We start from the raw sequence: 19,780 nt of genomic DNA, 5'->3' as shown, positions 1-19,780 counted from the left end.
TGTCCAGTTTTTGTACTTTCGTAACCTGTTCTCAACCTGTTTTCCAGATGAATCAGTGTAGGTTCTTGTCAGTTTGCTAAATCATTCAGCAGCAGATGAGATCAGCCCTGGTTCATTCTTTGGATAATTTCCTTAGATGTAACTGGTTGCCTTTCTGGAGAAAGGAAATCTACCTTGTTTTGGTTTGTGTAGAACAATCTGCTCTTTTAACTTGGTCAAGAGCTGAATCGCCTCCTAGTCTGTAAAACTTGTCTCTGCCTTTCTCCCACTCTTCTCCATCCCACAAATAGTAAACAGTCTAAGGAGATATTTACATCAACAGGTGCAGGCAGTCATGTGTCCCCTTTGCCTGCTCTCCGATGTCCAAATAGGATCCAGTTCTGGAGTAATGGCCTTTCAGTCACATTAACGTGGTGTAGTGCTGAAATACTGTCACAGCTGAGAAGAAGAGCGTTTGTTGTGTTTCAGGGAAAACCTGTGCTGCTGCACGAGCTCTGTGCTGAATGGTGCATGTGGCAGGATGGCAGTGTGGTCAAGCAAGCATGAAACTGTAGAGACACGTGGGAAAAGGGCTTCAAATTCTTATTCAGAGATCTCTGGATGGAGCTGAATTTCTTAATTGTATCTCTGAAAGTTGAGCTAGTCAGTAAGTAAAACTATCACAAGTGAAACAAACAAACAAAAAAGGGAAAGCAACAGCAACAACAAAGAACAACCAAGGAATTGTATTTGACCTGCAGCTTGAATCCTGTCGTCGGTAATAGTTGTATCATTTTCAAGAAGAAAAAAAAAAAAAGATGCCTGATGTTCATCCTCATTCTTCACTTGTTCCTCATACATGTAACTACTATAAGTAACGAATTGCTTCCTAGTACAGATTTGCTTCCACAGGACATCCCCTTAGTTGCCAGGACATGGAGCAGGAGCTCATAGGTCAGACAAAGTCCTCAGTGTATTTTATGCTCAACTCCTCTTGGGTAATAATTCTCCCATGTCTGGGAGAATGTAACTATTAACCCTGTAGGTCTATGATGATGGCTTGTACTTTTGCCTACTGTCCTAACTCATCTTCTCCTAAGGAAGAAAGTGCCTTGCGTCTTGTAGTACTATATTCTAGTGGAGTGAGCTTGGTGGTTATTCACTGACTTCTGCAGGGTGTTGTCTGCTGGGTTTGCAGCAATGACCTCTGCAGACTCCTCACAACCAGCTATGTGGAAGTTATCTGTCAGATACCCACTCATTACAACCCGTGATATAGGATAAGTTGCAATGCAGTGCCATGTATTTTAACATGGAATAGTTTCTGCATTAACTGGGGATGGTCTTGCATTCCTAAGAAAAGAGCCAGCAAGCTCTGAACTTCTACAATGAAGGAGAAATAGTTTTGCGGCAAAAGCTACAATATCTTCCCCTCGTGTTTTATACAGGTAAGGTTTGGATGACTGGCTTTGTAAAACAGCAGTTCTGTAGTTACAGGCTCTCTTGTTGAGATGGATTAACTGTTCTATGAGAATAAAATGTCTGTGCGTGCTTCCCCTAAAACCAGAGGCACTGGGGAGGAAGATACAGCAACAGCTGAGTTGACTCCAAAAGCACTGTTGCTATGCTTGCATGTTTGCATGATACCATCCAGCACATCCAGTTCAGGTTTTTACTTTGTGCATAGAGCGTCAAAGGTGTATCCATCTCTGCTCTAAAATCCAAGAAGTCGGTCTGTACAGCCTAGTGACATTATGTTGGGGATTTCTGTGGGCCTCCAGCAGTATCAGCACTAACCTTTCATTTTCTTCTCTTATTTCTCTTATTTTATATGCTTTTATTGCCTTATTTGTCGTAGGCTAGACAAACAGCCAAGTCTTTTATCATTATTATTTATTAGATTCTCTCATCATCATGTTTCCCAATGAAGTGTTGGTTGGGTCACTCCCACACAGTTTCCATCAATGGAGGAAATACTCTTAGCATGTCATTCAGCATCTTGGGTAAGGCCAAGTGAGCTATCAGCTTCCACCTCTGGTGCGAGTTCTTTAATCGTCATTTATATATAACTTACAGTCCCTCTTAAAACATCTAGAGTTTGCAGCTTTATCACATGGGAGTACTTCTTATTTCTGCTCACGTTCACAGAGCCACGGATATGATTTGGGGTTATTTGGGCGATTAAAAGGGAAGATTGGGCAGAAACATATTTAACACCCTGAAGCTATAGCAAGGAAGAAGAAAGATCTAATACTATGGAAAACCTTTTCTGTGGACATCAGTCTGTGTGATTTAAAAAGGTTTAAAAAATCAAATCTAGTGTTTTAGAGAAGGCATAATAGGGTCCTGCTGCAAAGGCAGCAGCTTTTGCCCGTTCTAATGTTGCATTTGTGTCTGAATTTAGGTACGCTAAAGACTGTTTCATATGAATCTGTTGTGCAGTATCACGTCTATCTCAGCTTATATTATCCCCTCCTTTTGCACGTAATACTGGGAGGTTACAATTAATTTGAAGCTGTGCAGTGAGCAGATGTTTCTTCTCCTAGTAATCATGTTGAGTGTGTAAAAGCTGTCCTGGCACATGTGATGTTGGGTTTCGTTGCAGGGCTTCTGTGCTGAGAATTGGCATGAGTAAATATTGTTTCATGGATCAGCAAATCTTCACAAGTCATTTCTCAAACCCTTTTCCTGCTGTATAACATTATTGTAGGATACAGCATTAAGGTGATGGATGGACAAAGGAAAACCAATGGGAGGAGAGTGCTGGTTCAGTCAAGGATTTTCATTCTGTGCAGACAGTTTTCAGCAAACAGTTGTTACACTGTGCTTGGTATTGTGCCTCTGGGGAACTTGTGGTCTCATAGTCCCTGGTTGACAACTGTCTGAATAATAAAGCCCATCATAAAACTGCCTTTTGTTCCTAAGGCTGTAGTGGTGGTAGAAGATAAAGGTGACTGAGAGGTCACAGTGTTGTTTTGCAGGTTGAGCTGGGCCTTTTTTATCAGATTTATTTAGGTATTTATTCAGCTCAGCCTGCTCTGTTCTGAGAGGAGCCCCATAGCAGCCTGAGTGCTACAGCGGCTCCTAACCGTGCTCTCATTTTTATTTTGGAATAACCAATTTTCAAGTGCAGTAAGAGAGTGGGAGTGGGGCAGAGAAGGTGGAAAGTGCTATCAGGAAGAATCACTTTCACAGAACAAACACATAAACATCTTAATGTGTCTTCATGGTACATCCTCTCTCTCTCTCCCCTTAACTCTTGGTGCAAGTTCAGTCGCTATTCAGACATTTACGTGGAAATTTCCAGCCTAATAATGCAAGACAAAAAATTCAGCATGTTTGGCCACGATTCAGCACTGCAGTATATGTGTAGGTACCTATAGGTTTATTTGTTATATTGCATCAGGACTGGATGCCTTTGCAATCTTTGGAACAAGAGCATTTTCCAGCCTTATCAATGCTGATGTATTGCAGCTTCATTGTCTGACATATACAGCTGAAAAACAAAAGCATAGCAGCTTGAGAGTCAGCATGACTAGAAATAGGCAATCATTCAAGCTGCTAGGATTTATGGTTATTGCCATTGGAGGATATTAAAGTAATACACTGACAAACACATGAGGCTTGTGATAATTTCCTTCAAAAAATTGAGGAGCAAAAAGAAATAAGGGGTGCTCTGTGATTGTGTGTTCCATGAGGATAAAAAAGCTAAGTATTCCTGATTTCATTTTTTTGGCACTTATTCTTGTGGCTTTTGATAAGCCTTTCCCAGCTGCTAACTTCCATATTGCTGCTCATTCTTTAGAACAACAAGCAGCAGCATGGCAACTGACTGCGAGAAGGTGATATGCTTGTATTAAACAAAACCCATGATTTTTCTTGGAAACAACTTTTTAGTATTAGAATATCTATTAAGTACCATAGAGATTATGCCAGTAAATATGACTCTGCTTTGCAGAAACATTTGTAATTTCAGAGCTTTTATATATATATATATATTGAAGCAAAATATTTTAGTCTCCTGGATACATTTCTATAGGGAAATAATATATAATAGGGAATATAATATAATAATAGGGAAGTAGCGATGAGAATCAGTGCTGTTATAGAAAATTTGATTGCGTAATCACAGAATCTGCCAGTCAGTGTGTTTCAGAAAAGTTAAAGTCTGTTTTCAGTGAGTACGTTGGGATGTTGAAGTTTCTGAAGTCCCACTAACCAATAGATTACAAGCTCTGTTGTGGAAGAGAGAAGAAGGTATCAACAGTGACTCAGAACTGGAAGAGGTGATCATGTTAAAAAGGTTCAACCAAGGACCCAAGTCACAACTGGTGCTGCTAAACAAAGGCACCAGTAGTAATTTCTTAGGAATTGGAGACTCTTTGCTGACAAGCACTGAGGTGCTCATCTGATGCCCGGATAACCTCTCTAGAGAGGTTTGCTGCTAGCTAGGGACCCACATTTTGTACATCAAGAAGAGATCGGGTATGATGAAACCACGCAACTACTATTCCCTTCCAGTCTTTCAAGGTGGGTCACACAAAGCTGCTACCAGAAAAGTAAAAAAATGTTATAAAGACTTCACATCCCTTTGTCCTTAGAGACAAAGGAGTGGAGTAAAGCTGGCTACTCTTTAAGGATGTATTCCTGCAAGCACATGAGCTTTCCATCCCTTAAAATTAGAAAGGAGGCAGGAAAATAGCATGTCTTGGCAAGGATCTGCTGGTCAAATTGCAGGAAAAGAAGGGCATGTATAGGCAGTAGAAACAAGGATGTGTCACCTGGGAAGAATACAGGAATGCTGTCCAGACATGCAAAGATGGGATTAGGAAAGACAGGACGCAGATGGATCTGAACTTGGTGATAGATGTTAATAACAAGAAGGGGTTCTATAGGTATATTGGTCGGAAGATATAGGCCAAAGAGAGCATACCACCTCTGACAAATGTGAAAGGAGAACTCTCTACTACAAATACAGAAAAGCCTGAGGTACTCAGTGAGTTCTTTATCTCAGTCTTCACTAGCAGCTGGGATTTGCACCTTTCCCAGATCCCTGAACTTCTTGGAGGGAACTGGGAGAGCAACTCTACCCCACTCTATGAGCAGAGCAATTCTGAGACCACCTCATGAGACTGAATGTGTACAAGTCCATGGGGCCGGACAGCATGCATCCCAGGATCCTAAGGGTGCTGACTGTGGTTGCCAGGCTGCTCTCCATCATATTTGAGAAGTCATGGCTGTCAGGCAAAGTCCTTGGTGACTGGAAGAAGAGAAACATCACTTCCATTTATAAGAAAGGGGGAAGGAAAACCCTGGGAACTATAGGCTGGTGAGTCTCTGAGTCTCTGTGTCCGTGTCCAAGATCATGTAACAGATCCTTCTGGAAGGCATGTTAAGGCACACGAAGGTTGAGCAGGTGATGCAATACAGCCAGCATGGCTCCATCAAGGGAAGATTGTGCCTGACCAATCTAGTGGCCTTCTGTAATGAAGTGATGGCATCAGTGTACAAAGAGAAGGCTAATGCTGTCATTTGCCTAGATTTTGCAGTGCTTTTGACATGAACCCCACCACATGCTTGTCTCTAAATTTGAAGACGTGGATTTGAATGGTGGACTATTTGGTGGATAAGGAACTGGTTGGAAGGTCACAGCCAGAGGGTAGTGATCTGTGGCTCTATGTTCAGGTGGAGGTCATTGATGAGTGGTAATCCTCCAGGGGTCTGTTTTGGGACTGGTACTCTTTAGCAGTGATATAGGATGATGGCATTAAGTGCATCGTCAGCACATTTGCAGACAATGACTTGCAGACCAAGCTGAGTGGTGCAGTTAATACAGCAGAAGGAAAAGATGTCATCCAGAGGGACCATAATAAACTTGAAAGATGGGTCAATGTGAACCTAATGGGGTTCAACAAAGTGAAGTTCAAGGTTTTGCACTTGATTTGGGGCAATCCCAGATATCCCAGACTGGGAGAAGATCTCCTTGAGAGTAGCCCTGCTGAGGAGGACTTAAGGGTCCTGGTAGATTTTAAAAAAAACAACAAAACAAAACACACACACAAAAAGCACAAACCAGCAGTGAGCACTTGCAGCCTGCAAGACCAACAGTATCCTGGGCTGCATCAAAAGAGGGGTGGCCAGTTGGAGAGAGAGGTTGTTGTCCCTATCTCCTCTGCGCTCATGAAGTCCCATTTGGAGTATTATATCCAGTCTAGTGCCCCCGACAAAGGAAAGATGTTGAGCTTTGGGAGAGGGTCCAGAAGAGGATCACAGAGATGATCAGGGACTGGAGCAACTCTCCTATGAAGACAGGCTGTTCGGTCTGGAGAAGAGAAGGCTGTGAGGCAACCTCATTATGGCCTTCCAGTATTTAAAGCAATCACTTCAAAGCGAGAGTTGAGATCAGCTGTCCTGGCTCTCCAACTCTTTCCAGATTTTAATGTTTTAGGGTTATTAACAGGGGGTTCCCAGAAGGTGGTCGTTGACTTTGGCTTTTATCTCTCCAGTTGGTCTTACAATGTATGATTTTATGTGGGCCTGTATTTTGAAAGGGTAGAAGGGAGTTAAGTTTCTTATATGAGGAGGTTTCACTGCATTCTTTTGAACTGATTGTTTCATAGTTTGTTTAATCTGAATTTGTTTGAAATGTTGGAGAGGAGTGACAGAAGCTGTGTTTAAGGTACTTGGTATGAGAGTGCTCATCTTTCTACTGAAGTCTCAAGACTGCAGCTACTCTACGGGGAACCGTGTCACACTTGAATCCTGGGCACTGCTTGGAAGCTCTCAGGCCAGCCCTATGTTAACAGTGACTGTAAGGCAATGTTCCAGCGTTCAGGTCACAATGACTGTTTTAACTAGCATTTGGGCTTTTACCACTGCACAACTGTTCAGGAGGAAAAGTTCATTGTAGTGATTTGGCATCTGATCCAATGTTCATATAAGTCAGTGGAAAAATTCATTCTGCTGATAACAGTGGAATTTGAATCTGTCACTGTTTCTTGCAATCATTAACTCGTCTTGGTTGTCAGAGCTAGAAATTTCTTTAGATGGCAGTATGTAATTAACTGAAAGAAATGTACACACCCTAATTTAAAGTAACTGGTATAGCTACCATCTTCTAGCATGTACAGATATGGATGAAAATAGGTAACCTTGTGTGAAGTAGCATCAGAGTCAAAGTGTCATGAAAAAATGGTGTATCTAAACCCACAGGCTATTGAAACCTCCCTACAGTGGAAATTTTTTGAGGGGTTTTCTTTCTTTCATAGATTCATAGAGGTTGAAAGGGTTCTTTGGAAACCATCTAGTCCAAACTTCCTGCTAAAGCAGATTCCCTAGAGAAGATTGCACAGGAGAACGTAGCTCTGACCTCACAACTTGAACACGTAGTGTAGGGCTGACTCCTGAACCCCAGCCCAAGGCAGACCTTGGACTTGCCTTCCTCAGTGCTTTTGACCCAGTTGTCTCAACTTGCCACACCTCACTGAGGTGTGTGCATAAATGAAGGATGGCAGACTACAGCTTTTAACTCTCTGTGTGCCTCCTGGGCAGTAGATTTTTTTCCTCAGCAGAAAAGTGAAGACCCTTTTTCTGCTTTTGAACACTGATTAGATCCATGGGTCAGTGCAAGACCAGCACATCTTTCAGTGTTTCTGCCCACAAGTTTAGGCTTCTGGATCTAGTTCCAAATTGTTCAATCTTTGGTCCTCTGTTTTATTTTATTGTGTTGTTAACACTTAAAGTAGCTTCTTTTCTTGTTTATTAGTTTTTAAGTGATAGGTAATATTCTTCTTCTATTAAACATTTTTGGAAAAATTTCCAGGATATATAAACTTAATATAAGAAGTCATTGGAAAAATTTCCAGGATATATAAACTTAATATAAGAAGTCATTTAGTTTTTAGAGCATTTGATGGGTGTCTCTCAAAGTTGACAAATGATTTTAGTCTATTTATTAATAATGGAAACCAAATAACAGGGACATTCAACTTTCTTCTCTTTGCAGTTGCCAAGAAATGCAATTTCTTACAGTTTGTGGTACACTAGGCCAGACACCAAAAAAATCAGATTTTATTGTCTTAAAGCCTTAACTCACAAGTCAGTGTTCCAGTTTCTGTAGGCTCGTGTTTTCTTACAAAGCTGATGCATCTGTTGCACTGTTTTTGATCTATCTTTTGGGTATTTCTGTCAGAATGGATGGACTGTAAATTGCTCTGTAGCTGAGGCAGACCTCAGCACACTTAGTTTTTTTAGTAAGTTGCTACTACTAGTTTTTCATCACATTGCAGGAACACCAGTCAAACATGTGAACCTCACTGTGCAAGGTAGTATACACACATTCATTTAAAAAAACAGGATCATCTCAGAGACCTGATGATCTGAGTGTTGCAGGGGAAAGCAAATAGTTAATCAGTGTTGCATATGTTGAAGACTACCGAAGTACAAGACAGGCAGAGATGTTTATGAAGAATGGAACTTAAAATGGCATTAGTGAGAGGCATTTTTCCAAAGTTGCTGTGTTTGTTTTGTTGTTTTTTTTTCCCCACATAGACTAAAGAAATAAAACTTGACAGGATTTTTGCTGCTATATGTCTGTTATTTTTTCTCATGGGATGCATGGGACTATTCATATTTTCTTATGTCCATTCTAGATGGGATATACTCCCCTGCATGTTGGCTGCCACTACGGAAACATAAAGATTGTTAATTTCCTTCTGCAACATTCTGCAAAAATCAATGCCAAAACGAAGGTGAGTTTTCCGCCTCTGCTTCATTCGTTCTTTGGAGGCAGCAAGTTTGCTGTGTCCACCACAGTCTTTCCCTTTCCTTGTGCCTGCAGAACGGGTACACGCCGCTGCACCAGGCTGCACAGCAGGGGCACACCCACATCATCAACGTTCTGCTCCAGCACGGTGCGGCGCCCAATGAGCTCACTGTGGTAAGTGCCAAGAAGCCACCGCTCAGTCTCGGTCATTCCACCCTGCATGAAGCATTGTGTCCCTGCTGTGTTTGAGTACAGGAAATGACAAAAAAAAAATGTGACGAGGGGGAGGAAAAGAGCAGAGGAAGGCTATTCCAATCACCTCTGTGTTTTGTGTCCTCCATTGTCTCTTCCAAAACCAGAACAGCAAACATCTGCACAATGTTTTCTTTTTCATCCAATTTCTGTAGACTTAAACTCTTATGGTTACATATTCTACTACCCAAAATCTATATCAGTCACCAATATGCAAACGTTTGTGTACTTCATTATTATGCATTTTTCTCTAACTAGCAATTTGTACGCTTCTAGCATTCAGCTTTTCATACAATTTTTTCAATTGCTAGAATGGAAATACTGCCCTCGCCATTGCAAAGCGACTTGGCTACATTTCAGTTGTTGACACATTAAAGGTGGTGACAGAGGAGACCATGACTACAATTGTAAGTACAGTTTATTTCAGTAGTGGAAGGAAGGATTTTTGCTAAGCCAGCATGTTCATCTTTGTTTAGTTAGATGTCTACTGAGATTTCAGTCTAATTTCTACCTAGCTCCTTTTAGCACTATAAAGTAGATATTAAGTTAGATGTAGGTAGAAACCAAGCAGAAAATGGCACTGTAAAGGGCTAGTCATAGCTGGCCTGTTTTTCATAGCATATAGCATACTTTGCTTATTGCATAAATGACATGAATGCAAACTGATTTGTAGTGGCAAATACATTCATAGAAGCTTCTTTCTGGTGGCTTCTGAAAGATGGCTAACAGTATCTTATACATGCAGCAAGTGTCTGCAACCCCAGCTGACATATCCTTGAACTCCACCTCATCTGTCTTGTCTCTCAAGAAGGCTTGCTGTTGTATGTTAGCCAGAGGAGATTAAAGAAAGTAGTCAGATAATGCCTATCAAAAAATGGCAATTACCAGAATTCAAGATATTTCTCGAAGATCTTATGGCAAAGTGCCTAATGAAGACTGTTCTCGTAAAATGCGGAGCCTCTATGAACAACCATAGAAGTAAAGCAAAAACAGAGCATTAAGAACATAAATTCAGAGCACCAGCTCATAATTGACTTTTTCCTTTTTGCAGCCTTTTAGTGCTTAAAAGGGGAGTCATATGCATGTATGCATTTTTAACCTTATAGGAAACTGAAAACAGTTATTGTACATTCCATGTTTTGTCATCACACATTTGTGTGGTCTGTCAGTGCAAGCGGGTGGTTGCAATACAGTTGAGATGACGAGCAATTTTTAGTTCAACTTAATGATCAGGCTGTGAATTGTTTTAGAGGAAATGTTAGATGCTGAGCAGCCTGTACTACAATCTGCGAGCACCTACGCTGAAGACAAGCACAGAAATAATTTCCACAAAAACTGAAATACGCTGTTTATCAGTCACAAGTGTGTACTTGATAGACTGTGGAAACCTAAACATGAGATCTGATTTACAGCTGAATATCTTAAAAACTCAGATAGCTATTTTTGGGGGCATGTGGCTAAATAACTCCCTAAAGTAAGTTTAATGAAACCAGGATGAGCATAGCTAGTTTTACTGTGATTTGTTATTCTTTACTGAAAGTCTGTTTATGCCTGAAAAAATCCTGTGATTTTGCTAGCTTAACAGCAATGTGTTAAAAACCTAAAAAGAGAATACCATGAAATGAAAGAACTCTGAAGCTTTTTATTGGTTTTGTGATGTTTGAGCATACAGGCAATCTTCTGCTATTTCAAGGGATGGCAGTAGCTCAAGAAAGGTGAACTGTGATATGAGTAATTATGAGGCAAGAGAAAACCCAAAATATTTGTAAATAGGTGAAGATAGAAAAGCTGTTTTGACCTGATCTTGTTAATGTTTTCTTATTTGTATATGAAGAATGAGAAGTGATAGTGATTAAAAACACAAACAAGGGCAAGTGTAGGGTCCTATCCCTGGGGAGGAATAACTGTATGCATCAGTATAGGTTCAGGGATGACCTGCTAGAAAGGAGCTCGGTGGAGCAGGGCTTGCGTGTCCTGGTGGACAGCAGGTTGATCATGAGCCAGCAGTGTACTCTTGTAGCTGAGAAGACTAATGGTATCCTGGAGTGCCACATCCAGAGTGTGATGTCCAGTTCTGGGCTTCTTGGGTCAAGGAAGACGCAGGGATCTCGTAGAGAGAGTCAAGCGGAGGGCCACGAAGATGATTAGTGGCCTGGAGCATCTCCCTCATGAGGAAAGGCTGAGACCTAGGACTATACAGCCTGGAGATGGATATGCTCTCTGGAGAATACTAAGAGGGTATCTTATTAATGGTTATAAATATTTAAAGGACAGGAGTCAAGTGGATGGTGCCAGGCTCTTTTCAGTGTTGTCTAGAGACAGGACAAGGGGCACTGGGCACAAACTGGAACACAGAAAGTACCATATGAACACAAGGGAAAAGTTCTTTACTGTGAGGGTAACAGAGCACTGGAATAGGCTGCAAAGAGGTGGTCGAGTCTCCTCTAGAGATATTCAAAATCCACCTCCATGCTTTTCTCTGCAACTTACCCTAGAGAACCTGCTTTAGGGGAGGGGTTGGGAGTACTTTAGATTCTTATTTTTTGAACTCCACTCCATGAGCTCTATCTCTGGAGCGTCTCCTGTGTAACCTAAAACTTTACCAAAGTGCTTACTGCACTCTGTTCAAGCTGGAGAGTACCATGTACATGGCTGTGTATTTTGTGGGATACACAGGTATTCTAGGAGCGGCTTTGAGGCATTCAGGATATCTTTTTTCTGCTTTTAATTTTTTTTTTTTTTTAAATCTTTATCTTGGGCCTGAATCAACATAAGTATAATGATGAAAATCAACGGCTTCTTTGTTAAAACGCATTCTGTAATGGGTTTTATTTAGCTTGCATGTAGTTGCAGTTGTTTTCACGTGTGGGAAAAACGCAATTCTTGTAGAGGAACCTCTGAAAAATTTCACATGTAATTTGAGAGCAAGCTTATTCTACCATAGTTGGACTTGATGATGTTAAGGGCCTTTTCCAACCTTGAAAATTCCACAATTCTATGATTTTTCTGCTGAGAAAGGAGAAGCACATCCCTCAGAATGAATGTTAGTATAGTTTAAATATAGATGACACGCTCCTGCTTAAAATTTAGATGACTTTTCAGAGAGTTCTTATAAATACCCTTAACTTGCTTAAAGGTAATATTGTTTATTTCTGTATTATTTCAGTATAGTCTTTTTCGATGTGTAGTTATATTCATCTATGGAAAGCCAGGGAATAAAAAAGTTGAAAAGAATCCAAACAAGAGTTTTGCTAAATGTAGATAAAAATACACCCTGAAATGATTTTTTTTTTCTTTGACAGACTGTTACAGAGAAGCACAAAATGAATGTACCTGAAACCATGAATGAAGTTCTTGATATGTCTGACGATGAAGGTATTAGATAATAAAAAACCTTCTCACTTATTTTTCAGTCTGTTATTGTAAGAAGCCTTGTTTTTTGTTTGCTTTTTTTTAAAGTACTAGTTGGATATGCTCTCTGCACATACGTTATTGTTTTACATTGATTTATTGATTCATTGAATGTCTATGCTTTTATTTAATTCTTTTGTTTATTTAAATCATGCAGTTCGTAAAGCCAATGCCCCTGAAATACTCAGTGATGCTGAATATTTGTCAGATGTTGAAGAAGGTATTTGTACATTCTTGTGTTGCAGTGATATTTAACTTAAGCCTCTTCCTTTTACTGTGTCTTACTGGAAATTAATCTTTTCAGATAATCTTCTTCTCATCCTACTAACAATAACTTCTGCTTTACAGTTTAGAATGCTTTCAGAAACTCTTCAAGCTGTTAATGATCATCGTTTTTTTTTTTTTTTCCCTGAATGTCTTACTACTAATTTCTAAATGAAATTACCTCCATTTTTCCTGGAAGGGTCCTTTTGCTGCTGCTTCTATAAAGTAAAGAATTAGTTTATTATTGCAACTGAAAAATATCAGACAAAAGGGTCAAATATCAAAGTACTTTAGAAGAAATAGCTGATAGTAAAAGTGAAGGACAAAAGGATGGGTGGTTTTTTTCGTTTTTGTTTTTAATTCTTCTGTGTGTTCAGCTATGGAATTATTGATTTACATTGATTGTCAACTCTAGTGTAGAAATACTTTTAGGATTTAAAACAAAACTGTATTTTAATCATAATGTTCAGCAAAACCACAATGAATTACTTTTGTCCTAAGCAAAGGGGATGCTGCGCTGAACTCAGCAAGTTGTGTTTCTTGGGATTAATGATGTACTCTTGTAGCTGGGATTTCTGTATTCTGTATCATTCTGCAAGGTGATGTGTAGTCCATGAGTGGGGCAATAAGCCATGTCTTCTCAGTGCCTCTGGATGAGATTTAAGCTGCTCACACCAGCAGCTTGCCCATCACAGCTCACTCCTCAGTGTCTGGCTGGGCTGACACAGTTTCAGTGGTCTGTTAAGTATCTGGAACTCATTTGGTAGCTGCTTTCCTCCCAACCACCATCCCCTGCTAGGTCAGACCTTCCATGGTGCGGATGTGCAGGAGCCTGTGCGAGTCCCACCAGGAACTGCAGGTTTCCAGAGGCCACAGTGGGATTACATTCCCATGTCACACTCAGAGACAGGAAGGTCTTGTGTTGAGGAAGGGAACGATGGCAGCACCCTGGAGGCTTTTATGTGTGTATTTGGTCACTTGCATTAGAGCTGCAGATTTTCCTTTCTAGGGGGAGAGAAGTGACTGGGTCCAGTTAGCTTGTGGCTGTGTAGTCAGCCTCTTTCTTTGCACCAAGTGATGTGTTTACATGTTTATAGCACTAAAGCAGTATGGTGTAAAAGCTGCAAGAGAAGCTCACTGTGTGCAGCTCTTGTTCAATTCAGTCACTGAGGCTTTTGTTTTCAGTTTGTCAGTGTTCCTATATTTGCATTCTTAAATAGATCACGTTCTTACTGTGCACCTGTGTTTTCCAAGTAACTCTTCTGGACTATTGTACTGCTCAAAATACTGCATTGTTGTAACTGGCTGGAATGCAGATGCCTAATAGTTAGTTAATAGAGCAGCAACAGCTGCCTTAGCCCATGGCACAGCATGAGGTTTGCTGCAGATGAGAAACGCCTGTGTAGGGTCAGAATATTAGATCTAAGATGTTAAATGTGTCCTTCATGTATGGAATCACTTCTAATGGCCAAATGCAGAACTGAAGGGAAGTGAGAGATCTGTGGGAGGTTTTTGTAGTCACAAACTCTCATTTCAGGGAAAAAATAAATATTAAGGATATGGGGTAATCTAATCAATTCCTTACCTAAAGAGTGTGTTCTGCAACCATGCTGTTACTAGGAGAGCTAAGAGGCTGGCTTACACGTAACAAGGTTGTTTTCAAAGTCTACTGTTGAACTGGAGCTCTCAAATCAGATAATAGGTATTTTATTAATCCATGCCGGAGCACTGCAGTATGCAAAGGTGGGGAATTACAGGCTTTGAGGCAGTAACCACTGTCCTGTCTCTTTCTTCTGCCTTGTGCATCCTTGAAGACAGGATATTGATGCCCTTTCCTGCAACTGCTGGGTGCTGACAGTGTGTTCCTTCAGGGTGGAAATCACAAATCTCATAGCCAGGGAATAGATTTCCAGTTGAGAGATGGACACAAATCTATGTCCCAAACCTGAGCTCTCCCTTCATATTCAGGTCATCAGCCAAACCATTCAGTGCAAAATTTGCCCCATAATTTCTCATTATTCAGAAAACCTCAAGGTTTCTCTCCTAAGAGCAACTGAAAGCTTGAAGCCGAAAGTAGTTTCAGAACTCAGAGACAAGCATGTCAGGGAACTGCTTCCTTCTATTTGCTGCTTGCTGTGTCTTCTAAATAAGCACTTACTCAGAAATGGTGTAATTTCCCTGCAGTGGAGAGTTTGGTTTGCAGTTGCCCCAAATGAGAAGGGACTCATTTTCCTAGAGTGCTCTGGAAGGCTTGGCCAAATGAGATTATGTGCTGGGAAACTGCTTTACCACAAAAGAGAAATGGCCAAAACAAAAACCCAACAATAGTTTAAATGTTGAAAATTTAGAAGGCACGTGTGGTGCTGAGCTTTAATTGTTTTTTTTTTTTAATTTGGTCTTCAGTAGGTAACTCTTTTTTGGTGTAAATAAGGACACTGTTTTAAACCCATTTAATGGATATTCCTCTCTCTGTAGGAGTAAGTATCATGCTAATCCATCTCTGGCAGATTAGGCAGGTGCCCGAGGAGGAAGTGAGGGCACAGGGCCTGATCCCAGAGCAGGTGCTGGGTTACGGAAATGAGCGCCTTTAAGACAGGTCAGGACATTCTCAGGAATTAAAGTCTGTTCCAGTGATTTTAGGAGGGATGAATTTATTATATTTTTACACTCAGAAGTTTTCTGAGACTATCTAGATACACTTATACAGATCAGCACAAGTTTCAGTGGTTTGATCCTGGCTTTTCTCCAAAACCTTGGCTAAAACCAGAAGCGTCCTGCTCTGCCACCAGACAGCTCTGGACAGGCTGTGATGAGGGAGTGGCAAAAGCAAAGCCAATGACAAATGTCTGTTTGGATCCCAAGCTATAATGAAATGTAGCTTGGGACAAGCCATATGATCCCTTCACTCCTGCTGCCAGAGAGCCATGTTTGTCCCTGGCCTCTAAAAAGAGCTCAGGCGCTGTAGTTTCGCAGTTCCCAGCTGTATGAACGGGCTCTGAGGAATCAGGAAAATGGGGAAAGCCTGGGAATAGATGACAAAGGTGATCAGAGATACAGAAAAGCTTCTAGGGAAGAAGACAGTAAAGAGAGTAGGATTACCTATCACAGAAGAAAATCTTGAGGGATGAGCTAGAACGTGTGAGGCAGTGGGTGGCAAAGGGAGTGGTGAATGGGCTGCTTGCTGCGTCCCCTGAAGTCCACAAACAGGATGCACAGGTGAGACCAGCGAGGTGTAGGTTCAGCCTAAGTGAAAGGGACTGCTCTCAGTGCAAGAGCTGCTTGCAGCGTGGGACCCCTGCACACATCCTTGCTTTGGAGAATGCAAGAAGTCTATGAAGGTTCCAAATGTAAATGGAATGATAAAAAAAAAAAAAGCCTTTTGTGACAATACCAACCTCTCTCTCAGAAAAATCTGTGTTTGCACCAGCTGCCGGCTAGAGAAATGTCCTGGAGGACTTCCAACCTTGTCCTCTTCTTCACTTCTTCTGTGAAGTTTGCCTGTCATCAGAGCAGGATGTTCTTGGGCAGATGGACCTTTGCTTTGACCTGTGGCTGTCATTTGTCCATGGTTTTGAATGGATTCCTAGACTGCCCATGGCCGTGTTTCCCCGCTGTTTACAGGAACACCTTGCTTCAGCACAGCAGATGGTGGAGGAAAGCAGAAAGGAAGGATAGCAACTGCAACAAAGCAATGCAATATTCTCTTTTTTCATTGTTCTTTAATCAGTGCCTCACTCAACACTGAACAGTGTTGATGTCCCACTTTGTCTGTGGGACATCTGTGCAGGAGTACAGTGTGCTGCAACACTCCATGCTCGTCTCCCAAAAGGAGAGGGATTAGGCTGCAGTACCTAACTAACCGGAGTGGGACTGCTGAACCGCGCACCACCCATTCCGCTGGAGCCTCCCACGATCACCCCACAGCGTGTGGAATCCTTTGAAACAACCACTCCTAGCTGCAGCTTTTCCTTTGATGAGCGTTTCATCAGAGCCATCCAGCTGGCTGCAGAGCTCCCTAACACCTCACGCCTTCTGCAGTCCAACTGGCAGACTCGAGCTTCGTGACAGCGGCACAGCGTTCGTCTCCGCACGTCGGAAGGGCGGGAGCTTCCAAACGTTACCGCTCTGTTTATCACCGCTCAGAGCCGCCTCTAGTCCTCTCTCGCCCCGGCCCCCGGAGGCTCTCCATGCAGCAGCTCTCACCTGGCGGCCGCTCCCCGAGCACATGCGGAGCGGCGCGGCCCCGGGCGCAGGAGGCGGCCCCGGGAGGGCGGGCGGAGCGCTGCGCCTTTCCCTACCGCCCCGCGCTCCCGCTCGGCCCCGGTATCGAATTACAGCAAAACTACACCCTCGCAGCACCCCGATTTACATACAAATAGCTCGAGTGCCTGCATTTATGTCACCAGTCAAGGGGCTTGCCAAGGGAGGCTGTAATCCAATCAGCAGAAGCTTTAAAGGGATGTCTGCAGAGTGATTAAAAAGGGATTTTTTTTTTTTTTTTAAACTGTAGTCATTACTTTTCGTTTTGTTTCATACTTGGAAAGAAGTTTGATCCGAATCGAGAGGACAAAGATGCACATGTCGTAAAATACATACGAAGAGATCAGGATGTTAAGAAGATCTCGGTTGTTGTGTGGAAAGCGAATATGACCCCCAGGGATTAGTTTGCTGGTGCTGGTTTGGAGATTAACTCTAAATCACTGCTTAAGGACTAATAGGACTAATAGGAATTCTTGGAAACACCAGGGAAAAACCTTATAGACCAGGCTGTGGAAATGGCTTTCCAAAACAGTAAGATCTTTTAAAGTTTAATTTAATCTATAACGTTCATGCTTATGTTTACGTTTTTGTTTTTCGTAATGTTTTGTGGTACGCGCTGACTACTTTAGCTTAGAAACTCGTGCTTAAAATAAGCGTTGTTGTCGGGTTGGAGGGGAAAGTTGGTGTGTTTGTTTGCCGTTCGCGGAGCAGTGGCCGAAGGGGTATTTTTAGACCCGATTGTTGGTTTGAAGCAGCGCTCGCGGTGGTTTCCTGAGCGAAGTGAATGGGAAGCCGTGTAGCGCCGTGAATGGGACTGGGGACGGACTGGGCTTGCGGACGGACTGGGCTTGCGGAGCCCGAGTTTTGTAAACCCGCTGAGAAAGTTGTCTGTTGGGCAATTGTACACACCTGAGATGCATTCACAACAAAGGGAGAGTGCAAGCGTAGGCAAATAACGAGCTGCAGGAAGCTCACTGCTCCGTGTTGTAAAGGGAACGGGGAAAACCTCTTTCCACCGCAGAAGGCATATTTTGGACTTGCTGTGTCAGTGCAAGAATGTAGTTTTTGCATGATGTAATGGTATGCAAATGCTCCCAGGGAGAGAGAGCTGCTCCATTAACCCTTTGCGGCATCCGCCCTCCTCCCCCAAGACTTAACTTTCCTTACCTCCGTTTTTCTAAAACACGAATCTGCTTCTCAGCCGATGCCCCGTACCCTGGTGTCTGGCGGTTTGAGCTCAGCTGGTGGCGGTGCTTATGTGAATGTGGGCTGCCTGATGCTGGCGTGCTGGGAGGGCCTGCTGGGTTAAGGCTTTGTGTTGCTCCCGCGGATGGACGTCTTGCTGTGCCCGGCAGAGGCTGGGTACAGTGCTCCTCTCACCTGGGCAACGTGAGCCAGGGCCTGGGGAATGCGTCATTACAAAAAAATAGAAGTTCCCTCTTGTATTCAAACTCAGAAAAGTTACTGAGAAATACCAAGGGCGAAGGGTAGGCCTCTTCAGTTGCATCCGTTCACATTCCTGCACAGTTCCGTACTGATGGGCAAGTGGGCAGCCTTCACAGCTGGTTTCTTAGTGTCAGAGACCCAACTTTGTCAGCTCAGCCTTTTGGTAAGGAAAGCAAAACTGAGTGGGATGGTTCAAAGTACAGAAGATCCCTTTAGCTTGCTTAAGCAATTGGGCAAAAGTCATCCTGTGTATAACTAAATTGATTTTATGTCAACATGCAGATTTGCCTTTTATATTTGCCCCCAATAAAATGATTTTCTCAGGCCCATTCAGAGGGTGGATAATTGACAGTCTGCACAGGAGGAGCCTTAGGGAAAGTAGGCTTGATGGGATTGCTTACTTGCTGGCAAGCACAAGGAGGGTGTTATAAATTAGTAAGTGCACAAACATTTATGAGACAAGCAGCTGCTGATTTCAGCTTGGCTTTTCTTTTGGCAGGTGAGGATGCAATGACAGGTGACACGGACAAATATCTCGGACCCCAGGATCTAAAAGAGTTGGGCGATGATTCTTTGCCTGCTGAAGGCTACATGGGCTTTAGCCTGGGAGCCCGCTCTGCCAGGTATTGTATTTGCTGTTTCTTGTGTTTGTGTGTCACCACAGTTACAAGTTGTTACCAACCAAGCACTCTCTTTCACTCAAAGCTAGAGTCTATTTTGAAATGAAGCAGACGGGGTGTATTTCCGTGTTATGGTAATACTGTGCCTTTAAAGCATATGTTCATTGCTGTTTTATTTCACAATCTTTGTTCATGTTGGCTTCTTATGGCAATGATACAGAAAACTAACTTCATTTTTTCTGGTATCTACTTGTTCTCTGAGCATCTTCCAGGCCTCTCCTCACTGCGAGTTTCCTACTGGTCTAGAAACTGATCTAGCACCACCACTGATATTTGAGTTCTTCTCACTGCTGACCCTCAGACTAGTGCTTACGTTTGAGTATTCCTTGATGGACCGATTTAGCCAAAGAATGTAAATGCCAGAAAAATTGAATTAAATCATTTTGCTGTTTCGGTGCTTTTATTTCTTTAAGGGTGCCAGTGAATAAGCAGACAGATAGTCAGTATTAAAGAAAGTTGGTCCAAGAATTCGTAGAAAGGTGAGGTGAACCCTAAATCTGATGTCAGATTTCTTGTGACTGGAAACAGATCGTGTTGCATAAAGCAGGCCAAAGTTTCCCTGAACCGGATAAAACACTGTAGAGTTAACATAACGTCTGACTACTGTTGATTCAAACTCACATGTTTGTAGATCAACGTTGTAGGTTTCTTCTTTAAATCTTGCTAAAGCCTGCACTGTTCATTGCTCAAAACAAGTAAAGCTGTGTGAAGACAGATTAATTCC

At 42.2% G+C, this 19,780-nt stretch overlaps 1 protein-coding gene and 1 long non-coding RNA gene across 24 annotated transcripts in view; one reads left to right on the top strand and one right to left on the bottom strand.

Moving 5' to 3' along the window:
- The window catches only part of ANK3 (ankyrin 3), a 201,148-nt gene that overhangs the window by 105,846 nt on the left and 75,522 nt on the right, over positions 1–19,780 (top strand). For 19 of the 23 annotated variants that reach the window (XM_048946932.1, XM_048946931.1, XM_048946930.1 and 16 more), the window contains 6 exons: positions 8,631–8,729; positions 8,819–8,917; positions 9,307–9,402; positions 12,298–12,370; positions 12,564–12,626; positions 18,876–18,999. In XM_048946932.1, the coding sequence (XP_048802889.1) occupies positions 8,631–8,729; positions 8,819–8,917; positions 9,307–9,402; positions 12,298–12,370; positions 12,564–12,626; positions 18,876–18,999 (554 nt within the window). Of the gene's footprint in view, positions 1–8,630; positions 8,730–8,818; positions 8,918–9,306; positions 9,403–12,297; positions 12,371–12,563; positions 12,627–16,340; positions 17,462–18,875; positions 19,000–19,780 lie in introns of those variants that run through there. The other 4 variants (XM_048946937.1, XM_048946939.1, XM_048946938.1 and 1 more) reach the window with 2 other exon arrangements.
- Positions 15,585–18,869, bottom strand: LOC125694159 (uncharacterized). Its single transcript, XR_007377438.1, has 3 exons — positions 18,098–18,869; positions 15,770–16,348; positions 15,585–15,692 (listed from the first exon to the last, which is right to left on the bottom strand). It is a non-coding gene; the product is annotated as an uncharacterized LOC125694159 (long non-coding RNA).

Source organism: Lagopus muta, chromosome 5 (genome assembly GCF_023343835.1).
Source record: "Lagopus muta isolate bLagMut1 chromosome 5, bLagMut1 primary, whole genome shotgun sequence".
In the NCBI taxonomy this organism is placed as follows: Eukaryota; Metazoa; Chordata; class Aves; order Galliformes; family Phasianidae; genus Lagopus; species Lagopus muta.
The sequence above is the reverse complement of the archived record's forward strand: the minus strand, read 5'-3'. Positions and strand labels throughout refer to the sequence as shown.